At 48.6% G+C, this 17,320-nt stretch overlaps 2 protein-coding genes across 2 annotated transcripts; one reads left to right on the top strand and one right to left on the bottom strand.

Moving 5' to 3' along the window:
• The first annotated feature begins 119 nt into the window (after nt 1-119).
• On the top strand, nt 120-14,465 carry TGME49_289730 (Pep3/Vps18/deep orange family protein). Its single transcript, XM_002368357.2, has 18 exons — nt 120-1,089; nt 1,636-1,833; nt 2,251-2,381; nt 3,236-3,453; nt 3,897-4,239; nt 5,112-5,271; nt 5,755-6,046; nt 6,322-6,628; nt 7,182-7,311; nt 7,738-8,070; nt 8,544-8,779; nt 9,140-9,244; nt 9,803-9,919; nt 10,585-10,653; nt 11,204-11,373; nt 11,891-12,024; nt 12,755-12,851; nt 13,313-14,465. The coding sequence occupies exons 1-18, from the start codon at nt 822-824 to the stop codon at nt 13,476-13,478; spliced, it is 3,474 nt and encodes a 1,157-aa protein (XP_002368398.1). The 5' UTR covers nt 120-821; the 3' UTR covers nt 13,479-14,465.
• A 1,114-nt stretch (nt 14,466-15,579) lies between these two features.
• On the bottom strand, nt 15,580-17,306 carry TGME49_289720 (hypothetical protein). The gene is made up of 3 exons (XM_018782091.1): nt 15,941-17,306; nt 15,824-15,877; nt 15,580-15,751 (listed from the first exon to the last, which is right to left on the bottom strand). Exon 1 carries the CDS (start codon nt 16,336-16,338, stop codon nt 16,081-16,083), a length of 258 nt encoding a protein of 85 aa, XP_018636415.1. The 5' UTR covers nt 16,339-17,306; the 3' UTR covers nt 15,580-15,751; nt 15,824-15,877; nt 15,941-16,080.
• Nucleotides 17,307-17,320: the final 14 nt, after the last annotated feature.

The following is a 17,320-nucleotide window of genomic DNA, read 5'->3' as shown; positions in this document are numbered from 1 at the left end:
TACACAAGCAGCCTACGCATGCACCAGCCGTCTCGCTTCGCTTTTCGAAAAAAAACCCTGAAAAACGACTCTCGTCCGCGGTTTCAACCGTTCCCGTTTATCTTTCTCTCATTCAAATCATCTTTCGAGTCTTCTCTAGGGTTGTGAGGGGCGCCTTCGAGGAGTGTTGACAGCCTTTCCGTTTTGTCCTCTCTCTCCCTGAAAAGAAGGTTTGCCTGCGAGACAAAGGACCTCCCTCTAGCTGGCTGCTCTGCCCAGCGACTTCAGGTGGAAAGAGTGTGTACACGTGCGTTGCCGGCGTTCTGTTTGTCGCTTTCCCCAATCTCCTGCTCCTCTGACTCTACACATACACAGAGAATTGCGTTTCTGCACACTGATCACTGAAGTGCACAGGTATCGATGTAAGTAAAGCCTGTCCGTGGTGTCAATGTAGCGATGTGCACACACGCCTGTACACCAGACAGCACGTATGTGGATATTTCTCTTTCGCGACTCGTCTTCGAGTTTTCTCGAAGAGGAGATTCTGACTGGATCAGTAAAATAGGAAGCGACCGGGAAAAAAGTATGAAAATGAGTTGAGATACCACACCTCACCGGCCTTGCCGCGTGGGTCCTCTGCTGCCCTCTCGTGCCTTCCTCATCCCTCGCCTTCCCCTTCTTCTCTTTCTCCTCTCTTAGTCGTTGCTATTCGCCTGTTTCTCCTCTCGCTCTCTGGCACAATGACACATGTCTCTGCGTGGGAATCATAATCCCGACCCTCTCCCTCGCTTCTCTCTCTGTCGCTTCCTTTCTTCTTTCTCCGGGTGTCTCTTCACCTCAAGATGGCGCGTGTCTCTGAGGCCTTGAGTTTTTCTTCTCTCTCTTTTCCTGCTCTCTCTGCGCCGGAAATCGAGGAAAGTGGGCCTTCCTTCGTTCCGCGAGTTCTGCGAATCAACAACGAAGCCTCGCTGAAGGGACGCGGCGGCATCGTGTCAGTCGCCGCGGGCAGCAGGTGTCTGTACATTGCGTGCTTGAACGGAGACCTTCTTCGCTGGTATCCCGACGAGAATGAGGGCACTCGCATAGAGTTCCAGGCCCCCAGAGCCACAGGTGAAAAGGCGGCAAATGGAGAACGGAAAAAGTTAGGAGCAGAGAGACAGACCGCTTAAAATCAAAGAACACTCGAAACGCACTGTCGGCGACACTCGACGGAACCGCATGGACGCATAGACATTCATGGATGCATCTGTATAAATATGTATATAGGCACGGGTACTTGCAACTGCAAGGACACATGCGCGTTCGCGTATACATGCTAATATATATATATATATATATATATATATATATATATATATATATATATAGGTACATTTTTAGGTCAAGACGTCAGAAGTCGCTTTGTCCACTTGCTGAATGTTATTTCTGGATGTATGTGTAGGAAAAGGAAAATGTAGTAACGCATATTCATATATTGATATATGCGTATCCGATAGGAACGGGGTTCATCGATAGGTGGAGATCCGTGCATTCGTGTGGTGGGTGATTTTTCCTGGGAGCGGCGTTGGGCACTTTTACCCTCAGATACTGACTTCGTTGGTGCTTTCGGCTTATAGATGGAGAGGCTTTGTGTTTGGAGGATAACGTTTTTTTCAGATCGGCTCGAGATTCGCCGGGTGTTTCTCGACGAGAAAGGCATGCACTGTCTGGTGGCGATGGCGAATGGAGACAATTATTACGTGCACTACAGCAGCAGCCAGGCGCGATTCCTAACCCGCTTGCAGGATCACTTTGTTGAGAGTGTCGCGTGGAACAGAAACACAACAGAGTCGTCCACTCGCGACTTCATTATCGGTGAGAAGCACAGCCGAACCTCTACCACAAGAGTTTCTGGAATACTGAATATGATTCTAAATAGGAGATACATCCCTGTTCGTTGTCTCTGTACACCACATCACTGAACTGCTTAAGATGGTGGCACGCTTCTGGATTCAATATCCTGCGGCATCAAGGTTTATACCTGTCGCCATATAACAAAAAGACATCACAGAACGTTTTATCGGTTGGTGCAGGATAGCAAACCTAATGCTAATTAATCGAGTTTAAAAATACAAGGGTTGGGTGCGGTAGTGTGGAGAAGAAACACCGTGCACACGAGACAGGAGTCGGACAAAGAAGGCGAAACATGGAAGGGATGCTTGTGTCGATTTCCAGTTTGTTTTTTGAAATTTGTCTCTTTTCCGACGTTTTTTGAACTTCCTTGCCAAATAGGAACGCGGCACGGAGTCTTGCTGGAGTGTCTGATTGAGGGCGGCAAGGATCGGCACGTCCGACCGCTTTTTGAATTCCCCAAAAGGACCCCTGTACTGGATGTACACGTGGAGACCGCTCCTTTGCCAGGGGTGAGCTTCTCAAAGACTGTCGCAGAGATTCGAGGCAAAGCAGGACGAAATTTTGCACCAAGACGAAGACGCTTTCGCCTCTCTGACCGCGTGTGGAAGTGCTTCCGCTTCTGAAGCGTTTTTTTCTTTTCTCTGCGCCTGTGGCCAGTCTGTGTCGGGGTCATCCGTCGAGGAGAAGAAGTCTGTTTTTTAGATTTCACTCTGAACCTGCCTGCGGACTCGAGTCCGGGGACGCATATGGGGACACCTGTCTGTTTCGTCTCTGCTGTGAAGCCGTAGAGAAGTTTCTTTCTTATTGGAAAAAGGAGATCCACATCTCTCCGTGGTGCCCGCTACAGGCACCCGGTGTTCTGTTGACATATCTGGCGAGATTTGACATTCTTCAGTCTACCTGCACAAGGAAATGGGATCTGTGTCCATGTAAATATGCTTTTACGTAAGGCATACTTATTCATATATTTATTATATATATATATATATATATTTATACGTATTATTAAACATACTTCCCTGTGCACATACACTAGCCGTATGTGCTATGAAGAAGTCGTTTTATCTCGGTTCCTCTCACAGGCTTTCTCACAACGTTCGAAGTTTTGTACACATTTTTAGTAAATATTCGGTAACGAAGTATTTTTATGCCGAATCATTATTAACCACCTTGAATTTCGTTGTTACTTCAGATTTGAAATTGCAACGAGTTTATTTATCCAAAATTCGAATTTAATTTTCTTGTGGCTACTTTTCCCGGTGTCTGTGGAGCGCCTGGATCCACGGCTTGCCGTCGTATCCTGTTCTCATTCCACTGCTTTTTTCTCGATTTCCTTTGTGTCTCTCTCGCTTTTCTTCGTCAGGGGGGACATCGGCAACTGCTTTTGGTGGCGATCCCGAGGCACCTGTACCTCTTTGTGGGGAATCCGACGCTCTCTGCAGTATTTCAGAATCTTTCTTCGTCGGATCTTAAAACTTTCTTGGCATTTGAAGTGCCCCAAGAAAGTCCACAAGCAGGCCCCGTGCTCCAGCTGCTGAAGAAGAAAGGCAGCGTGGACGTGCTCGTTTTCTGGACCACGGGGTACGCAGAAGAGGAAGCGAGGGAGGGTGAGAGAGCAGGGGTTCGATGTCAGAAGCAGAAAGGAGAGGCAAGAGAGGGAAGTCGTGAAATATTATAATCCGGCACTTTTAGCTGTGTTAAGCAGTCCACTCGGGTGGTGGTGTACAGCGGGATAGAGAACGGCTGAAAGGCTGAAAGCGCGTTAGGAAAAAAGCACAAACGACAGAACGGAGCACGTAGGGCGGCAGAGCGGAAGGGAGAACAAGAAGGTGGCGCAAAAGACAAGACGACTCTGTTTCCCTCTGTTCGCTTCGGTGTGGAAGGTATTCGTTGTCTAAACACTTGTGCATGTCTGCGTTTCTTGTCTCCTTTGTCTGGGTTTCTTCTGCTTTTCTGCACCTTCTGCTCCTCTCTCCTAATGTCTGTTTCTCCTTTTTTACTCGTTTTTCTTCCTCTCTCTTCAGCATCGGCATCGTTTCTTCCACTCTCTGCCTCTCTTCTTCCTCTGCCGATGGCGCTTCGTCGCCGCTGCCCCCTGCGCGTGCCTTCTTTTCTTCTGAATCGCCCGTCGTCATCTCCTTTCCTTTTCCCTCTCTGCAAGAAGACACTTCTTTTTTCGGAGGCTCTGAGGGAGGAGCAGAGAGTGAAAGAGACAGAAGAGGCAAGGGGGCCAGAGACGACGACGACGCGTTGTTCCCCTCCAGCCCTGGAGGTCCTCCTCCCCTTTCTGTGACGGTCACAGATTTTCATGTTCTGTTGCTCTACGACGACAGGCTCGTTGCTCTCTCAAGAATCACACATGAGAAGGTGAGGGGCAGAAAGGTTTTTGAGTTTCCAAGTGCCTAAAAATACCGGAAATATCTCCTTTGTTCGGTATGCTTTTCCCCTGAGGTTGCTGGGTCTGTTCTTTCCACTCGGTGTCTTTTTCCGTTAGGACAGAGAGGCCCCTCCAGATCCAAGTTCGATTGTGTTAGCAGAGCATAGTTAAGATCGTAGTTATTGTAGAATAGAACCCATTGAACACCTCCGGACGACTAAAGACGAGCAAAGGGGAGAAAAGGATTTTCGTCAGCTCCCCTCTGATGCCACTTGCTTTTCGCGTCGAGGGTGACCACAGATCAACGCGGCTTAATGAACGTCTTGGACGCCCGTGTGCCACTCTGAAGAGGAAATTGTCCGTTCGGACTAGAAATACTCCACACATTCGGTCGATGTAGTTTCCCTCATTTTCGTCGTTGAACGTGATGCCAGCATTTCCCTGCACCTCACAGGCACACTGGTGAGGATGTATTGTCAACAGATAGAGAGAAGTAGACAGATTTATACGTGCGGCGCGTTTGTGGATGCATGTGTGAACAGATTTCGATTTCGACAAGTACATGTGATAGAAAGATATTGATAAATACATGCACATAGAGTGAATGCGTACAGATACAGATGGCTGCATTCATGGAGGTGTAAGTGGAAACGGAAACATGCAACTAGACAGAGACAGACACGAGAGAGTAGATATCGAGACAGATACTGATGTCGTCACGGGTAGGTGCGTGTACATGAAGAGCCACCCACATGTGCATATTTGTGCGAGTCTTTGTATATCCGCAGATATGCTTTTGCGCTGTTTTATGCACAGACGATGGGCTTACATCTATCTCTTCTCATTTGGCTTTTTCGTTTAGGTTGTGGAGCTTCCACTTTCGGGTGTGAAGTACGGCACAGTTCGTCGTCTTCTGCAGGACCGTTTCGACCAATCTGTTTTTCTCTACACGGACGCCTTCGTCTGTCAACTTGTCATCTCAAAAGAGTCTGCGCAGGCCTGGCGGCTGTACCTTCAGCAGGGTAAAGACCGCATGCCAATTTATTTTTTGCAGGTTTTTTTCTCCTGTTTTTCCACTCTCTACCTCTGTATAGACAGTCTGCGACACGTTCACTCCCGTGGCGTTTTCGAACGTCTCTGGACGCGCCCAGTTAAGCCGAACGGAAGGAGGGAGAGAGGCAATTTTGATTTTTCAGTTTTTCTTTCCAGAGGACCACTTCCCTTGTCTCTGTCTTTTGGAAACGAGTTTTTTCTCTTTTTTCAACAACCCACCTACCCTCCTGTCGCAGCAGGACTGTTTGATCCTCCCCTGTTCTTTCCCTCTCTTTAGAACGACTCCCTCTTCACCGGGGCGACTGTAGTCGGTTTTTTTCCCCTTGTTTGCACGGAACAGTCTCGCTTCTTCCTGTGTCTTCCAGTCTCTGTCGAAAGGTTCTTGCCACATCCTTCCCATTCTCTGTCTCTTCTTTTTGGAAACTAGGGCTCCGGCACGGTGTGTTTTTCAGGCAAGTTCGCGGTGGCTCTTTCACACTGCGCGACGGCGGCGCAGCGGGAGCGAGTGCTGGTCTCCCAAGCAACGTGGCATGTTGGTCGCGGGAGATTTGTAGAAGCTGCTGAGTTGCTCGCGCAGACCCGGTCGGTGCCTTTCGAAGACATTTGCCTCTTTTTCCTCGCCCACTCCCAGCCACTCGCTCTCCGCAGTTTCTTCCTCAGTCGATACAAGCAGCTCGCGAACGCCGTCGGCGCCGGACCCGAGATGCCCTTCCGAACTCCTGGCGGCGCACAGCCTCTCAACGGGTACCCGTAGAGAGCGAAGAGACAAAGAGAAACAGAAGGAGAAAGAGAAGGAGAGGAGGGAAAGCGAGAGAGGAAAGGAGAGGAAGAAGAAAGGAAGACCGAGACCCAGAAAGAGAAGACTGTTCACGAGGAGGAGGAGACAGAGATGTGGAGAGGTGAACAGCGTGTGTAGGACAGATGGAGTGAGCAAGTGTCTGGAAAGCAGGAGCACGCGGAGAAGACACAGTCAGGACGCATAACCTCATTCTCACTTCCTTCTGTCTGTGTTTTCTCAGCGAAGGCGCAGGCCACTTGCGCCCGTCTGCTGCTTCTCCGACCCCTCAGCAAGTGATGCTGTTTGTGTGGACTGTGGAGCTGTTTCTCCACGAACTGGCGCAGCTCGACTCGGCGTTGTCGTGCAGACTGAGGCGCGACCGAAATCTAGGAAGAGACGAGACGAGCGCTGCACCGGCAAGCGAAGAAGAGACGCGCGAGGAAGAGGAAAGAGAGAGAGCCGTGGAGCTGCTGCGCAAGAGACAACGAGAAACGGAAGAAGAACTTCGGCGACTGCTCGCAGAGTTCCGGGGCGTCGATGAAGTCCAGGTAGAGACACAGTACAGAAAGAAAAAAAGAAGCAAAGGCGAAGAAGAAGAGAGAGAAGAGGAAGAAAGAGCAGAAGGAAGGGAAGAGGAAAGAACCGAAGAGCCAGGAGAAAAGGAGAACATGGAAAAAGACAGAAGAAAGAAAAGAGTTGGACGCAACTCGACCAAATGGAAGAGAGGGAGGAAACGGGATAGCCACTGCAGATTTCTCGGTATCTGTACTTTCTTTTCATCTGTCGGTCTTCTGTCGGAGAAGTTTTTCTTCCGTTTTTCCTGACTGTTCAGTCCTCCCCTTCGCCGTCTGTCCCCGTTATCATGCTTGGCGTGACCTGCTGCCTTTTTTCTCATGTAGCGCTCTTTTGTCGCCAGAGAGATGTGTGTCTTCATTCTCCCGTGTGTGTCTGTTCTCTCTGTGAGTCTTCCTTCGTTTCAATTTCTCTCGTCTCTGCCTGTCGCTGTGGATGTAGTATATTCCAGCCTTCTTGGGTCTTCCCTCTTTTTTCTCTCTTTTTCTCATTGCCTGGCCTTTCCTGTGTTATCTCTCTCTCTTCTAGGCTACGGTATACACGCTACTGCAGGCTCACGGCCGATTCGAGCATCTCCACTTTTTTGCTGAACTCTGTGGGGACTTCGAGAGCGTCGTCATTCACTACCTGACGCGCCAGGACTACGCAACTGTCATTGGTGAGAAGCATAGCGAAGCACGAGCGACACAGAAATCGCTGTGCGGACGTCATCGCAGAGCAACAGAGGGAACAAGAAGGAGGGCGACCACGGATTCCACTGTGTTCGTGTCATGTGCACGAAGGACAAGTCGGTGAAGAGAGAAAAGGAGAATTCTGCGGAGTTCTTCTGGGGTTTCGCTGATCCAAGAGGCTTCCTCGCAGTCTCTGTCGACCCGCCACTGGCAAGAGGGACAACAGAAGCGAAAGGTGGAGAAAGCGTGTAGAAGAAGAATCCGCTGGAGGATAAAGTATGTACATCAAGAAATGAAGGAAATCGCGACACATCGAAAGAAGAAGAGTCCCCTCGAGAAAAGCAGGACAAAAAGCCGCACAAGAGACGCTAGCGTTTTCGAATGCTGTGTTTCCTCCCCGCTCTTCTCCGCAGAGAAACTGGCACAGATGAGCGATCTGCCGCTCCGAGATGCTCTTCTCTACCGCTTGGCACCTCTCCTCTTTCGCCATGAGCCTCGAGCGTTCACAGCTCTTTGCTGCGCGCCCGCCTTCTCGCACATCGACTCGGCGCGACTCATCCCTGCTCTGCTGCACTGTCGAGGAACGAAACAGCAGAAAGAAAACGCAGAAGCAGAAGAAGAGAGGGGAGGCGAGAGAGGCGAGAAGACAGGAGAGAAGAAGACAAAGGGAGAAGAGCGTCGCGAGTGCGCCATTCACCTCCTCACCCATTTCGCTCGACAAGCGACGAACTGCCGAGACGCCTCAGGTGTGCAAAAAAGACCCTCTGCGGGTCGTGTTGAAAACGCCGTTGTTGTCTATACAGAACGAAGGGATCTATATTTGTGGAGATACGTGACGATTTTCATCTACACACTTCCGGTTGCTGAATCTCTGGCTCGGCCGACGTCTCGCGTCAGTTGAAGGGAATAACGTCGAGCTCTCTGTATATATCTCGCCACATCGACATTTCGATGAAACTCAGTGGTCGCCTCTCTCTCCAGAACTCTTCATGCAAGAAATCGACATCTGCTTGTCCCTCGCCCTACCTTTTCATATACATACGTACATATGTAATACACATAGATATGTTTCATACATTATATATGATATACATTTACATAAATATATTCGTATACTGTACCTTGTGTTTGTGTGTGTCTGAGTCTGTATGTGTATGTGTTTCTTCCGAAACGCTGCTGCTTTTTCATCGGCTTTTCGTCGTTCTTTTTCTTTTTGCAGTTTTGGGGATCTCCGGTGGCTCTCCGAGTGAGGTGCCGGGATCCTTTGCTCGTCGACCCACAGCGGCTGCACCTCGTTTGCAGAACTCGCAGAACGCGTCTTTTTCGACTTCTCAGAAAGGCAGAGAAATCCAAGGAAGTTGGAAGGGCTCGACGGGTCTCTGGAACGCCCTGATTGTGCTCAAGGCCGAGTCTGGAGACGAAGAAGATCTCCTGCGCCTCCTCGCTGCCCAGAAAGTGAGAAAACGGACCTCTGATGCAAAGTAGACACTGAGGACGCCTTGCAGATGAGGCAGAAAACGACCGTCCAGGAACAACAATCACTTTCAGAAGGAAAAGAGAGCCAGGGTTTAGAATAAGCAGCACCGTGTAAAAGAGAAGAGAGAGCGCGCGCAAGGATCACTGCAGAGGTGAATCCAAGGTGAATAACTGTTTCATACCACGCGCTGGAGATGTGCGTAAAGGCGTGATTTCCGTCATTTTCCTGCCTGGAGAGGGGGACGGGGATTTTTGGATTCTGAAGAGGCTTTCCCCGATCTTCGAGAGAAGAGAGGTCGTGCACTGGTTTCTGCAAAGAGTCTCTGTTCTCTCTCTCAGCCTGGACACCTTCCCTTCGACCCTCAGTTCGCGTTGCGCTTCTGCCTCGAGAATAAACGCGAGAGATCTGCGGTGCTGCTCTACGGACTCCTCGGTCTCCACAAGGTAAGAGGCGTCGAGAAACATGTCCCCTTCATGTCTGCATCTTTTTATGTTGGTCTCTGTTGCGCATTATGTGCTTGAGGAGATGCACATGCGGAAGCATTTCCTGTTTCGGTTCTCTACACCAGGTCGCCAGTGTGTTTTTTTGCGTCCAGAAGATGTCCGTGGATCTGAAAGACTCACATCGAATGGAGAGGCAGTCGGTCACGTAGAATCGTGAAAATCGAATTCCATTCGCGAGTGTGGGTATCGCTGGCCGCTGCTCTTCTATGCGGCCGTGTGTCTGTCTCTTCCCTGAATCCTCTGACAACACTCAGTCTCTTCCCTATCGTCCTGTGATCGTTTCTTTGCTGAATATCTCACACAAGAGATTCGTGCCTCCACATCACTTGTTGTAATGTTCAGAGAGAGAAGAAAATCAGCGGGGACACTGCAGTGTTTCCTGCTTCCCTGCCGCTGTCGTCGCATGCAAAGCAAAACAGAGTAAGTTCCTGCTGCTGCACGCTAGCGCCTGCATGAGACCCCAGTCGTGTGAGGGTTTACCTTTTCACTTTTTTGCAGGAGGCCGTGGAAAAAGCTCTGTCGACAAACGACATGACTCTCGGTCAACATGCAGCCAACGCCCCGACAGATCCTGCACAACGACAGCGACTCTGGTTGCGTCTTGCTCAACACGCAGTAAGGCTCTGCAGAAAACCGTTTCTGAGAAACCAGTCTTCTTGTGTTTTAGATCTCCTGAGTATATGCGGTGCGCGTAGGCCGCTAAAGGAGAGAATTGTCTCAGTGATGTTTCCTAGGAAAACGAATGTCTAGTCCACTTTTAAGCTTCCTTCTTGAAACCACGCTGCCTTCCTGGCTAGATCCTATCGTGCCGCCGTCGTTACAAACCTCTGCCTCTTTCAAAAACACTGTATTCTCGCGAATTAGAAGGAAGTCACGGAGACGACGCGAGGGAGAAGAGCACAGGTGAAAGCACCCACAGCGCTGAGAACTCAAAGAGATGCAGAAACCGAACAAGGATTCCCTGTGTGTCTCTGTGCATCCAAGTCGATATGCGGTTGCATGCATACACCCTGCAGAGCCTCTGTTTACTTGGTGAGGCTTCTACAGTCCTGGGGTGTGGGTTGCTTGTACAGCGACAGTATCTACTTGTGATGTAGTAATTGCTACTCTTTTATGTAGTGATGCTTCGTTGACAAGTTGGTGACATAAAAGTGAGAAACCACAGGTTTTCAAAGGAACTGCTTTTGGCACCGCACAGAGGGAGGACAGCAAAGAGGAAAAGACACTAAAACGACAGGAGAGAGGAAATCGTGGTGCTTGCATTTTCGCGCGGTCCTCAGGCTGTCCACGAAGACGTACCGGCCCTCGTAGCTCTCGTCAGACAGTCAGGAAATCTGCTGAAGATTCAAGTAAGCTCGGCGTCGATCTTGAGGCACCACTATGTTTCCGACCTAATTCTCTTTCGTCGATTTCAGGACGCGAAACGAACTCTTTCACAGAACTCACCTTGAGCTACGAAGAACGTTCGCGGGTTTGCTGGCGTTAAGACCCTACTGTTGAAAACTAGCCAAGACTTATCCAAAAATAAAAACGCGTGCATATGTGGTGATTGAAATCCAGGTGGCCTCTCAGCAATCGCCAACTTAGAGCTCTGAAGCTGTCAGCCTACCAGTGATCTTTACACGCACCTAGACCCTAAATAAATCTCTGTCTGTGCGTGTGCTTTCGTCATCTCTGCATATGCATATAGACTTGCATGCATATATAATATATATATGTATTTATGCATGTCTTCCTCTGCTCTCTGCAACTATGCTGACGTAATGGTATATATATATATATATATATATCGTTTTGTACATCTGTTGACCTTCTGCCGTCCTATGTAGAGATAATGCGTGCGCGTGTAAGCATGTTCGTTTCGAAATCCTGTGAGAGAGCGAGTTGGGAGTTTTTCAGGATGTCCTTCCGTACATTTCGGACTCGACAGTCATCGATTCGTTGAAGGAAGACATTTGCGCGTCGCTGGACGCATACGAGCAACGCATAGCGTCCAGATACCAAGAAATGGAAACACACAAAGAAGCGATTTCTGCTCTCAAAGAAGAGTTGAAAACTGTGAATCAACGGTGAGAGTCGAGTCAGAAAACGCCGGTCGAAAACGGGAAAAACAACAGCAAACCCAGCTGCAGAAACCTGCAAACGCGTCGTTTTTCCTACACTGAAGAAAGTGGCACAAGATGCCAAGGAAACTCGCACATCATTCGCTACGAATCTACACGAGCGAGAAATATGTCTGTGTATGTATGTATATATATATGTGTGTGTGTGAAAACAAGTATGTATGTGTGTGGTATGTGCTAGTGTGAAAGAACCACACATATACATGTAAATCGATATCTGTGTATCTATAGCAACGAGCAATGTGTATATATGTGTATGTATATGTATACATGAATATGTGGTCTGTGCTGGTGAATGGATATATATATATATATATATACATTCATATGCATGTGAATGTCGTGGGTATGAGGCTTATCTGTAGACGCAAATCGACCGTCGAGTAGACAGAGCGTAGTCGACGCATTTTTGAAGAGGGAATGCATCTCCAAGTGTCTCTTTCGTGTTTCTTTATATGGTTAGGTGCGTTGTTGTAGAAGTCGACCAGAGCTGCGACGTCTGTTGCGAACCGATCTTCACTGAGAGATTCTACGCGTTCGGTTGTGGCCACTGCTTCCACGCCTCTTGCTGTCAGCGTCTTCGCGTCCCTGCCATGGGTAGGATGCAGCTCCACGAGAAAAGAACGGCGTTTTTCAGAGAAGAGAGATTCGTTTCAAGTAGAAGCAGCGCCCAGACCACAAACTCTTTCAAAGTGTCAACGTTTACCGTTTTTCGTATATATAGGTATAACTAGATAGATATTCTTGTGTATATAAATATATAAATATATAAATATATACATATATATATATGTATATATATGTGAGAGCATATATGGTCTGGCACATCTGTATGTCCGCATTTATTATTTGATCGACATAAATGTGTGCCTGTGTGCTCGCGAGTAAATTTGCTGTAGCACATCGGTATCTACGTATGTATTATTTATATACGTAAATGCATGTTTGATGCATAAGAGAATGTATTTGCTTTAGCACATCTATCTCTGTACCGACGTATCTACTTACGTCAATGTGTATACATATGTATAGGTGTACACATGCCTGAGAGCACCTTTTTGATTAAGAGGGAATCAACGGAAGTGTATGAGGACAACGCGTAGAGTTCAGAACACGAGGAAAAAGAAGCTTCTTTAGCGTAAAAATGAAGGCTGTCATGTGAAGACAGTCTGTATCAGCAGAGAAAGGCATTTGCAGAAAAGTCGAGAAATCGGTTTTTACGGGAGGGTAGGCAAGATAGAAGAAGGGGGAAACAGGAGAATTGGCACAAGGTGTGTAGAGTCTCGCCGATCTGAAGAGAAGGCAAAACACTTTTGATTTTTTTCAGATGTGGACACCCTCGCTGAATTCGAACGGCGCATCGTCGACCTCGATCGAGCTATGGAACGAGGTGCGCCTGCAGAAGATTTGGAGCAACTTGAAAGGTGAGACGAGAAACAAAGAGACAGGAAGTGATTCTTTTTTAGGGAATCTGATTCTTCTCTCTTTCCTATCGCTTCGCCCCTCGTTCTGTCCTGATAGATTTGAGTTCGTTTGTTTTCTCCCGTATCACCTCTGTCAGCGGCGTCTCGTGGATGTGCGCATGTGCACTGCATTCCCTTCTTTTTCTTGGCATCATCTCGGGGAATTTCGTTATTTCTTCGACAAAGAATAAACTGCTTTCCTGCTTCTTCCCTTTTTCGTCCTCAGCTGATGAAACTGTTCTCTCTTCTACTTCGACAGAAGGTGAATCGTTTTTCCTTTTTGTTCTGTTCATCCTCTGCACGTGAAACCTGGCGATTGTCTCAGTTTCAACAGTGGGTGAGACAGCTTTCCTTCTTCCTTTGCCGACCTTAGCTCCTGACAATTTCTCGTTTTCCATGGCTTCTCTTCTTTCCTTCGACAGCGCTGTCGACGATATTCTGGCTGGCGAGTGCTCGATATGCGGGACTCCGATGATTCGATCGATTGCTCTCCCATTCATTGGAGCAGGAGAAAGTCTGGAGGAAATCAACAGTTGGAACATTGTCGAAGATCCGAGTGACCTTCAGGATGAAGATGGGGAAAGCTAAAAATGAACATGAAACGAGAGAAGAGAGAAAAGAGGAAGTGAAAATGAGAGCGACACGTACAGAAAAGACTAGACAAGGTGCAGAAGGAGGGGGTTTCCCGACTTCCAAACTTCTCGCCGATAACGAGGTTTGCAGCGATCCTCCCTGTCTCTGTTTGCTGTTTGTGTCTCACACTTTTGTTCTTTCGCCTTTTCGTTTTCGTGTTTTAACAAAAGAACACGTTTTCGAGGCTCTCCATATGGGTATTCTTTCACTGTTCCGCTTTTTCGTTTTGGTCCTCGCTGTCAGCATCTTTTCTGTCTTTTTGCAGATTTTCGTCTGCCTCTCCTCTCGGTTCTCCTTGCCCATGTGTCTACCTTGTTGATCTTCTCCGGCAGTCTCTAGTGCGTTACCTATCTAATTCAGTCTATATCGACATCTGTCGATCTGGATCTGTGTCTAAATCGATCTCGATCTGTCACGATCTACACCTATGTCTACGTAGTTCTATCCATCTGGAACTCTATCTATCAATATGTATCTCAATCTATTACGTATATCAATATATGTGTAGTCCCACGAAAAACTCTGTCAATGTAAAACCCGTTTCTATACGCATTCCTATCTGTATGGAAAACGATCTATATCTACATCTGTATGCATATCTACCTATCTGTATATCTGTCGGTATCTAGATCTGTGTATTTCTCTCTTTCTGTCCTTCTTTCACCCCACTCCGGTGTTGCTTGTGTTCTTTCTCGAGGCATGCCACTGCTTCGTTGTGGGTCCCGAGTGGTTTTCCTACTTCTCTAACTAGATGTTGTTGAACGCTCGCACAAGGGAGCCGAGAACTGTTCTCGAAGCACAGACACCCGCCCCTTTCTCGTCTGTCTTTCGGCCCCTACAAAAGGCGTCTTCAATCAACTTCTTTTGAACTGGAAAACCTTACTTGCGAAAGATGCAGCCAACGAATGAGGGTGTATCGAGAGTGAGGATTTCTTCCCCGTCGAGGCTTGCGCACTAGAAGACATTTCACCGTCCCTTTTCCGTTTTTGTATGACTTCTCTCCCAGAGTTGTCCAAAAAAGGCTTTTCTATCACGTTCGGACGTAGTTCCGTTCTCGGAGGTTGCTTTTTCGACGTCGAACGGAATTGTTTTGGTTTTTTGCTTCACACCTGCGCCATGTAGAGTCAGTTATCACTCTTATTAACAGAGAAAATTGCTTCTCGATGGAAGTAACGAACAAGAGCCGGCCAAACACTGCAGCCAGGCAAAAGCTTGTGGTGCCCGGGTAGTTTCCTCGTGCCAGAGATACAGTTTTTCGTGTTCTAGGAATTTTCTGCGGGGAAACGAGGCCGTTCGAGCGACAACTTGCGTTAAGAGGCCACTTGATAAGCTTAAAGAAAGCCTGTCAATTTAGGTTGCTGTGGCTTTTTATTTCGACTACACACGCCCCCGTGCTAGAAAACAGGCGTGCGGACGCAGCGTGTTCTAGACTCACAAACGCACAGAGCTTTCCGTCTACTCTGCTCTTTGATGAGAACGGGCGAAGTGCATTTTTTCCTCTCTCGAAACCCTAGAAAGGCAGAAGCGAAATCGTGAACCGTCTACCTGCTTCGTTTTCCCTCAGTTTCTCGCTCGGTGGATCTCACAGTTGGTGTGCTACGTCGACTCTGCCTTTCCGCCCGTCGCTGCACCTTCGTTCTCGTGAAAAAGGGAACGCAGCACACATGGGAGACAAGAGGCACCGCCAAGGCGCATCGCGGGAGTTTTTGCTGTGGAGAGCCACCGTTTCCGGAGCAGAAAACGGGCAAACAACAAAACGCGCTCTCACAACGTGTACCTGAACTTTTCTGTGTCTGCTTCCACCTTCCACCCAGAGCACGTTCTAGCACTATATCCTGCCTTGCTCTCGTGCCTTGCACGCAAGCGTATTATCAGACGAGATGTCTGGTTCGGCATTACTGCGCTTTTCATGATACATAATATATTGTTGGGTGATAATTTCAGGGGAGCGGAACAGACGGGGTATCTGCGGATTTTCTCGCGCGCCAGGTGACGACCCTCTGCGGAAGGGTCAGTTCTGGTGAATCTTCCTTCACAAGGTTTCTTCGTCTCGCTGAAACGCATTCACTTTTGAGTGCCACGCACCGTGGAGTCCACAAAATGTCAGGCGCGTGTTCGCGTGTCATGGAGTAGCCGTTACGGTCGACGGTTTGACTTGCGCAAGAAGTTCCCGCGGTCCTTTTGCGGAGACAGCCTCCTTTGGTGCGTCAACAGAGCTTCGATCTGTGCTGACAAGAAAAACAGCGTGACGGACGCGGATGCCAATTTTAAAAGAAGATATACATTTGAATACCCCTCACCATGTACAAGGGAGGACGGGACACCTGAACAGCGGGGAGAACCTTTGTCTTGCCCTGTTTTTTCCAGCAGTCACATAGATATCGGTTTACTAAAAATCCCAAAAAGAACCAACGCACCATAGAGAGACCAGAGAGCCGCGAGGAAAGTTTGGCAGTTGACACAAAAAGGAGAAACGGCCCTTTCACGCTGCACTTTTTTCGGCTTTTCAATCGCCTTGCCGCGACTCCTCCACGGCCGTTAAGTCGCACAAACAACATCAAACCGACACAACGTACCAACAGAAGCGTTCTCCCTGCAGAATAATAGAGCCTGCATTGTGGAATCGACACTGGAGGATGCGAATACCGGAGGGAAGGTGCCGCCTGATGATTCGAAAGAATCCGAACGCGCGCGAGTGTACGTACACCCGAAATGAGCTACTAAGGAACGGTGCGCTTTCGGAGTTCTGCGCCACCTGGTCTACAATCTTAACGTGTCGAGTGACAAGGTGTGGCTGCACCGCAGAAGCATCCATGCATCTCGAAACCGAGAAAAAACACACGCACGAAAAAACACGCCTTTTTGACAACAGGAAGAAAACGGCTCTCAGATAGACGAAACTCGCAAAGAAACTCTCCAAAACAACAAGGGAAGACAAATCGAGCACCACGCACACACCACAAACACGCGCTTCGCTCTGTGTGTGCGCGACAGTTTCATCCCTTCTTGCCTGCGGCCTGCGCCACACACAGGCAACACGAACAGAGTCTCCCCAGCGAAGGCCATGTAAACCATCTACAGATCGGGCAAATCCATCCACGTGCCCTCCTCTTTTTTCACGACTCCGTGAGAGCACGCAGCTAGAAAAGAATAAGAGGCGTCAGCTCATTCCAAAATCGCCAATACGCCGCACACAAGTGATCCCTGTTTCATGACACCTGTACGTACGTGGACACGTGCAACCTAGAATCGGTGCATGCACATGCATATGGATACACAGAGACACTGCTTGAGTGGTGACGTGATAATTGTTGAGGAAGAAAAGTCGACAATGGTGAATCGCGACGAAGCGCCATCCATTTGCCTGGCAATAAAACGGGCCTGAGCGCATGAGCGTCTACGTTCTGGTGTACGGATGGGAGTTCGAGAAAAAAGATCAGTGTTTCCCCTGCCGTTCTGGAAACCCTATTTCACAAGGACCAACGCTTCTCACAGTCAAAAAATGGTAAACAACGCAGAGTCGTGCTTTCCGCACGCCAGTCTGATCCCTCTCCTGCTTCTTCTCTATTCCTTTCTTCCGATTGTCACCGCGACTCTACACGCGACGTTTGCCATTCCCCCCGGACTTCCCACCATTAAGAGACAGGCGCATGCAGATGCAATGCATGTGCAACCTCCTCCATCGAGGCAAGGACAACCGCCCGAACGCAGCTGCGGCTTCTGAAGGCCAAGCCCTACACTGTGTATCCCAAGCGACACCAGTAAGTGTGAGTCGACACCTGTTTTTCGCAAAAGAA

This window comes from Toxoplasma gondii, chromosome IX, assembly GCF_000006565.2.
Source record: "Toxoplasma gondii ME49 chromosome IX, whole genome shotgun sequence".
Lineage (NCBI taxonomy): Eukaryota > Apicomplexa > Conoidasida > Eucoccidiorida > Sarcocystidae > Toxoplasma > Toxoplasma gondii.
This window is presented reverse-complemented; position numbering and strand designations above follow the sequence as displayed.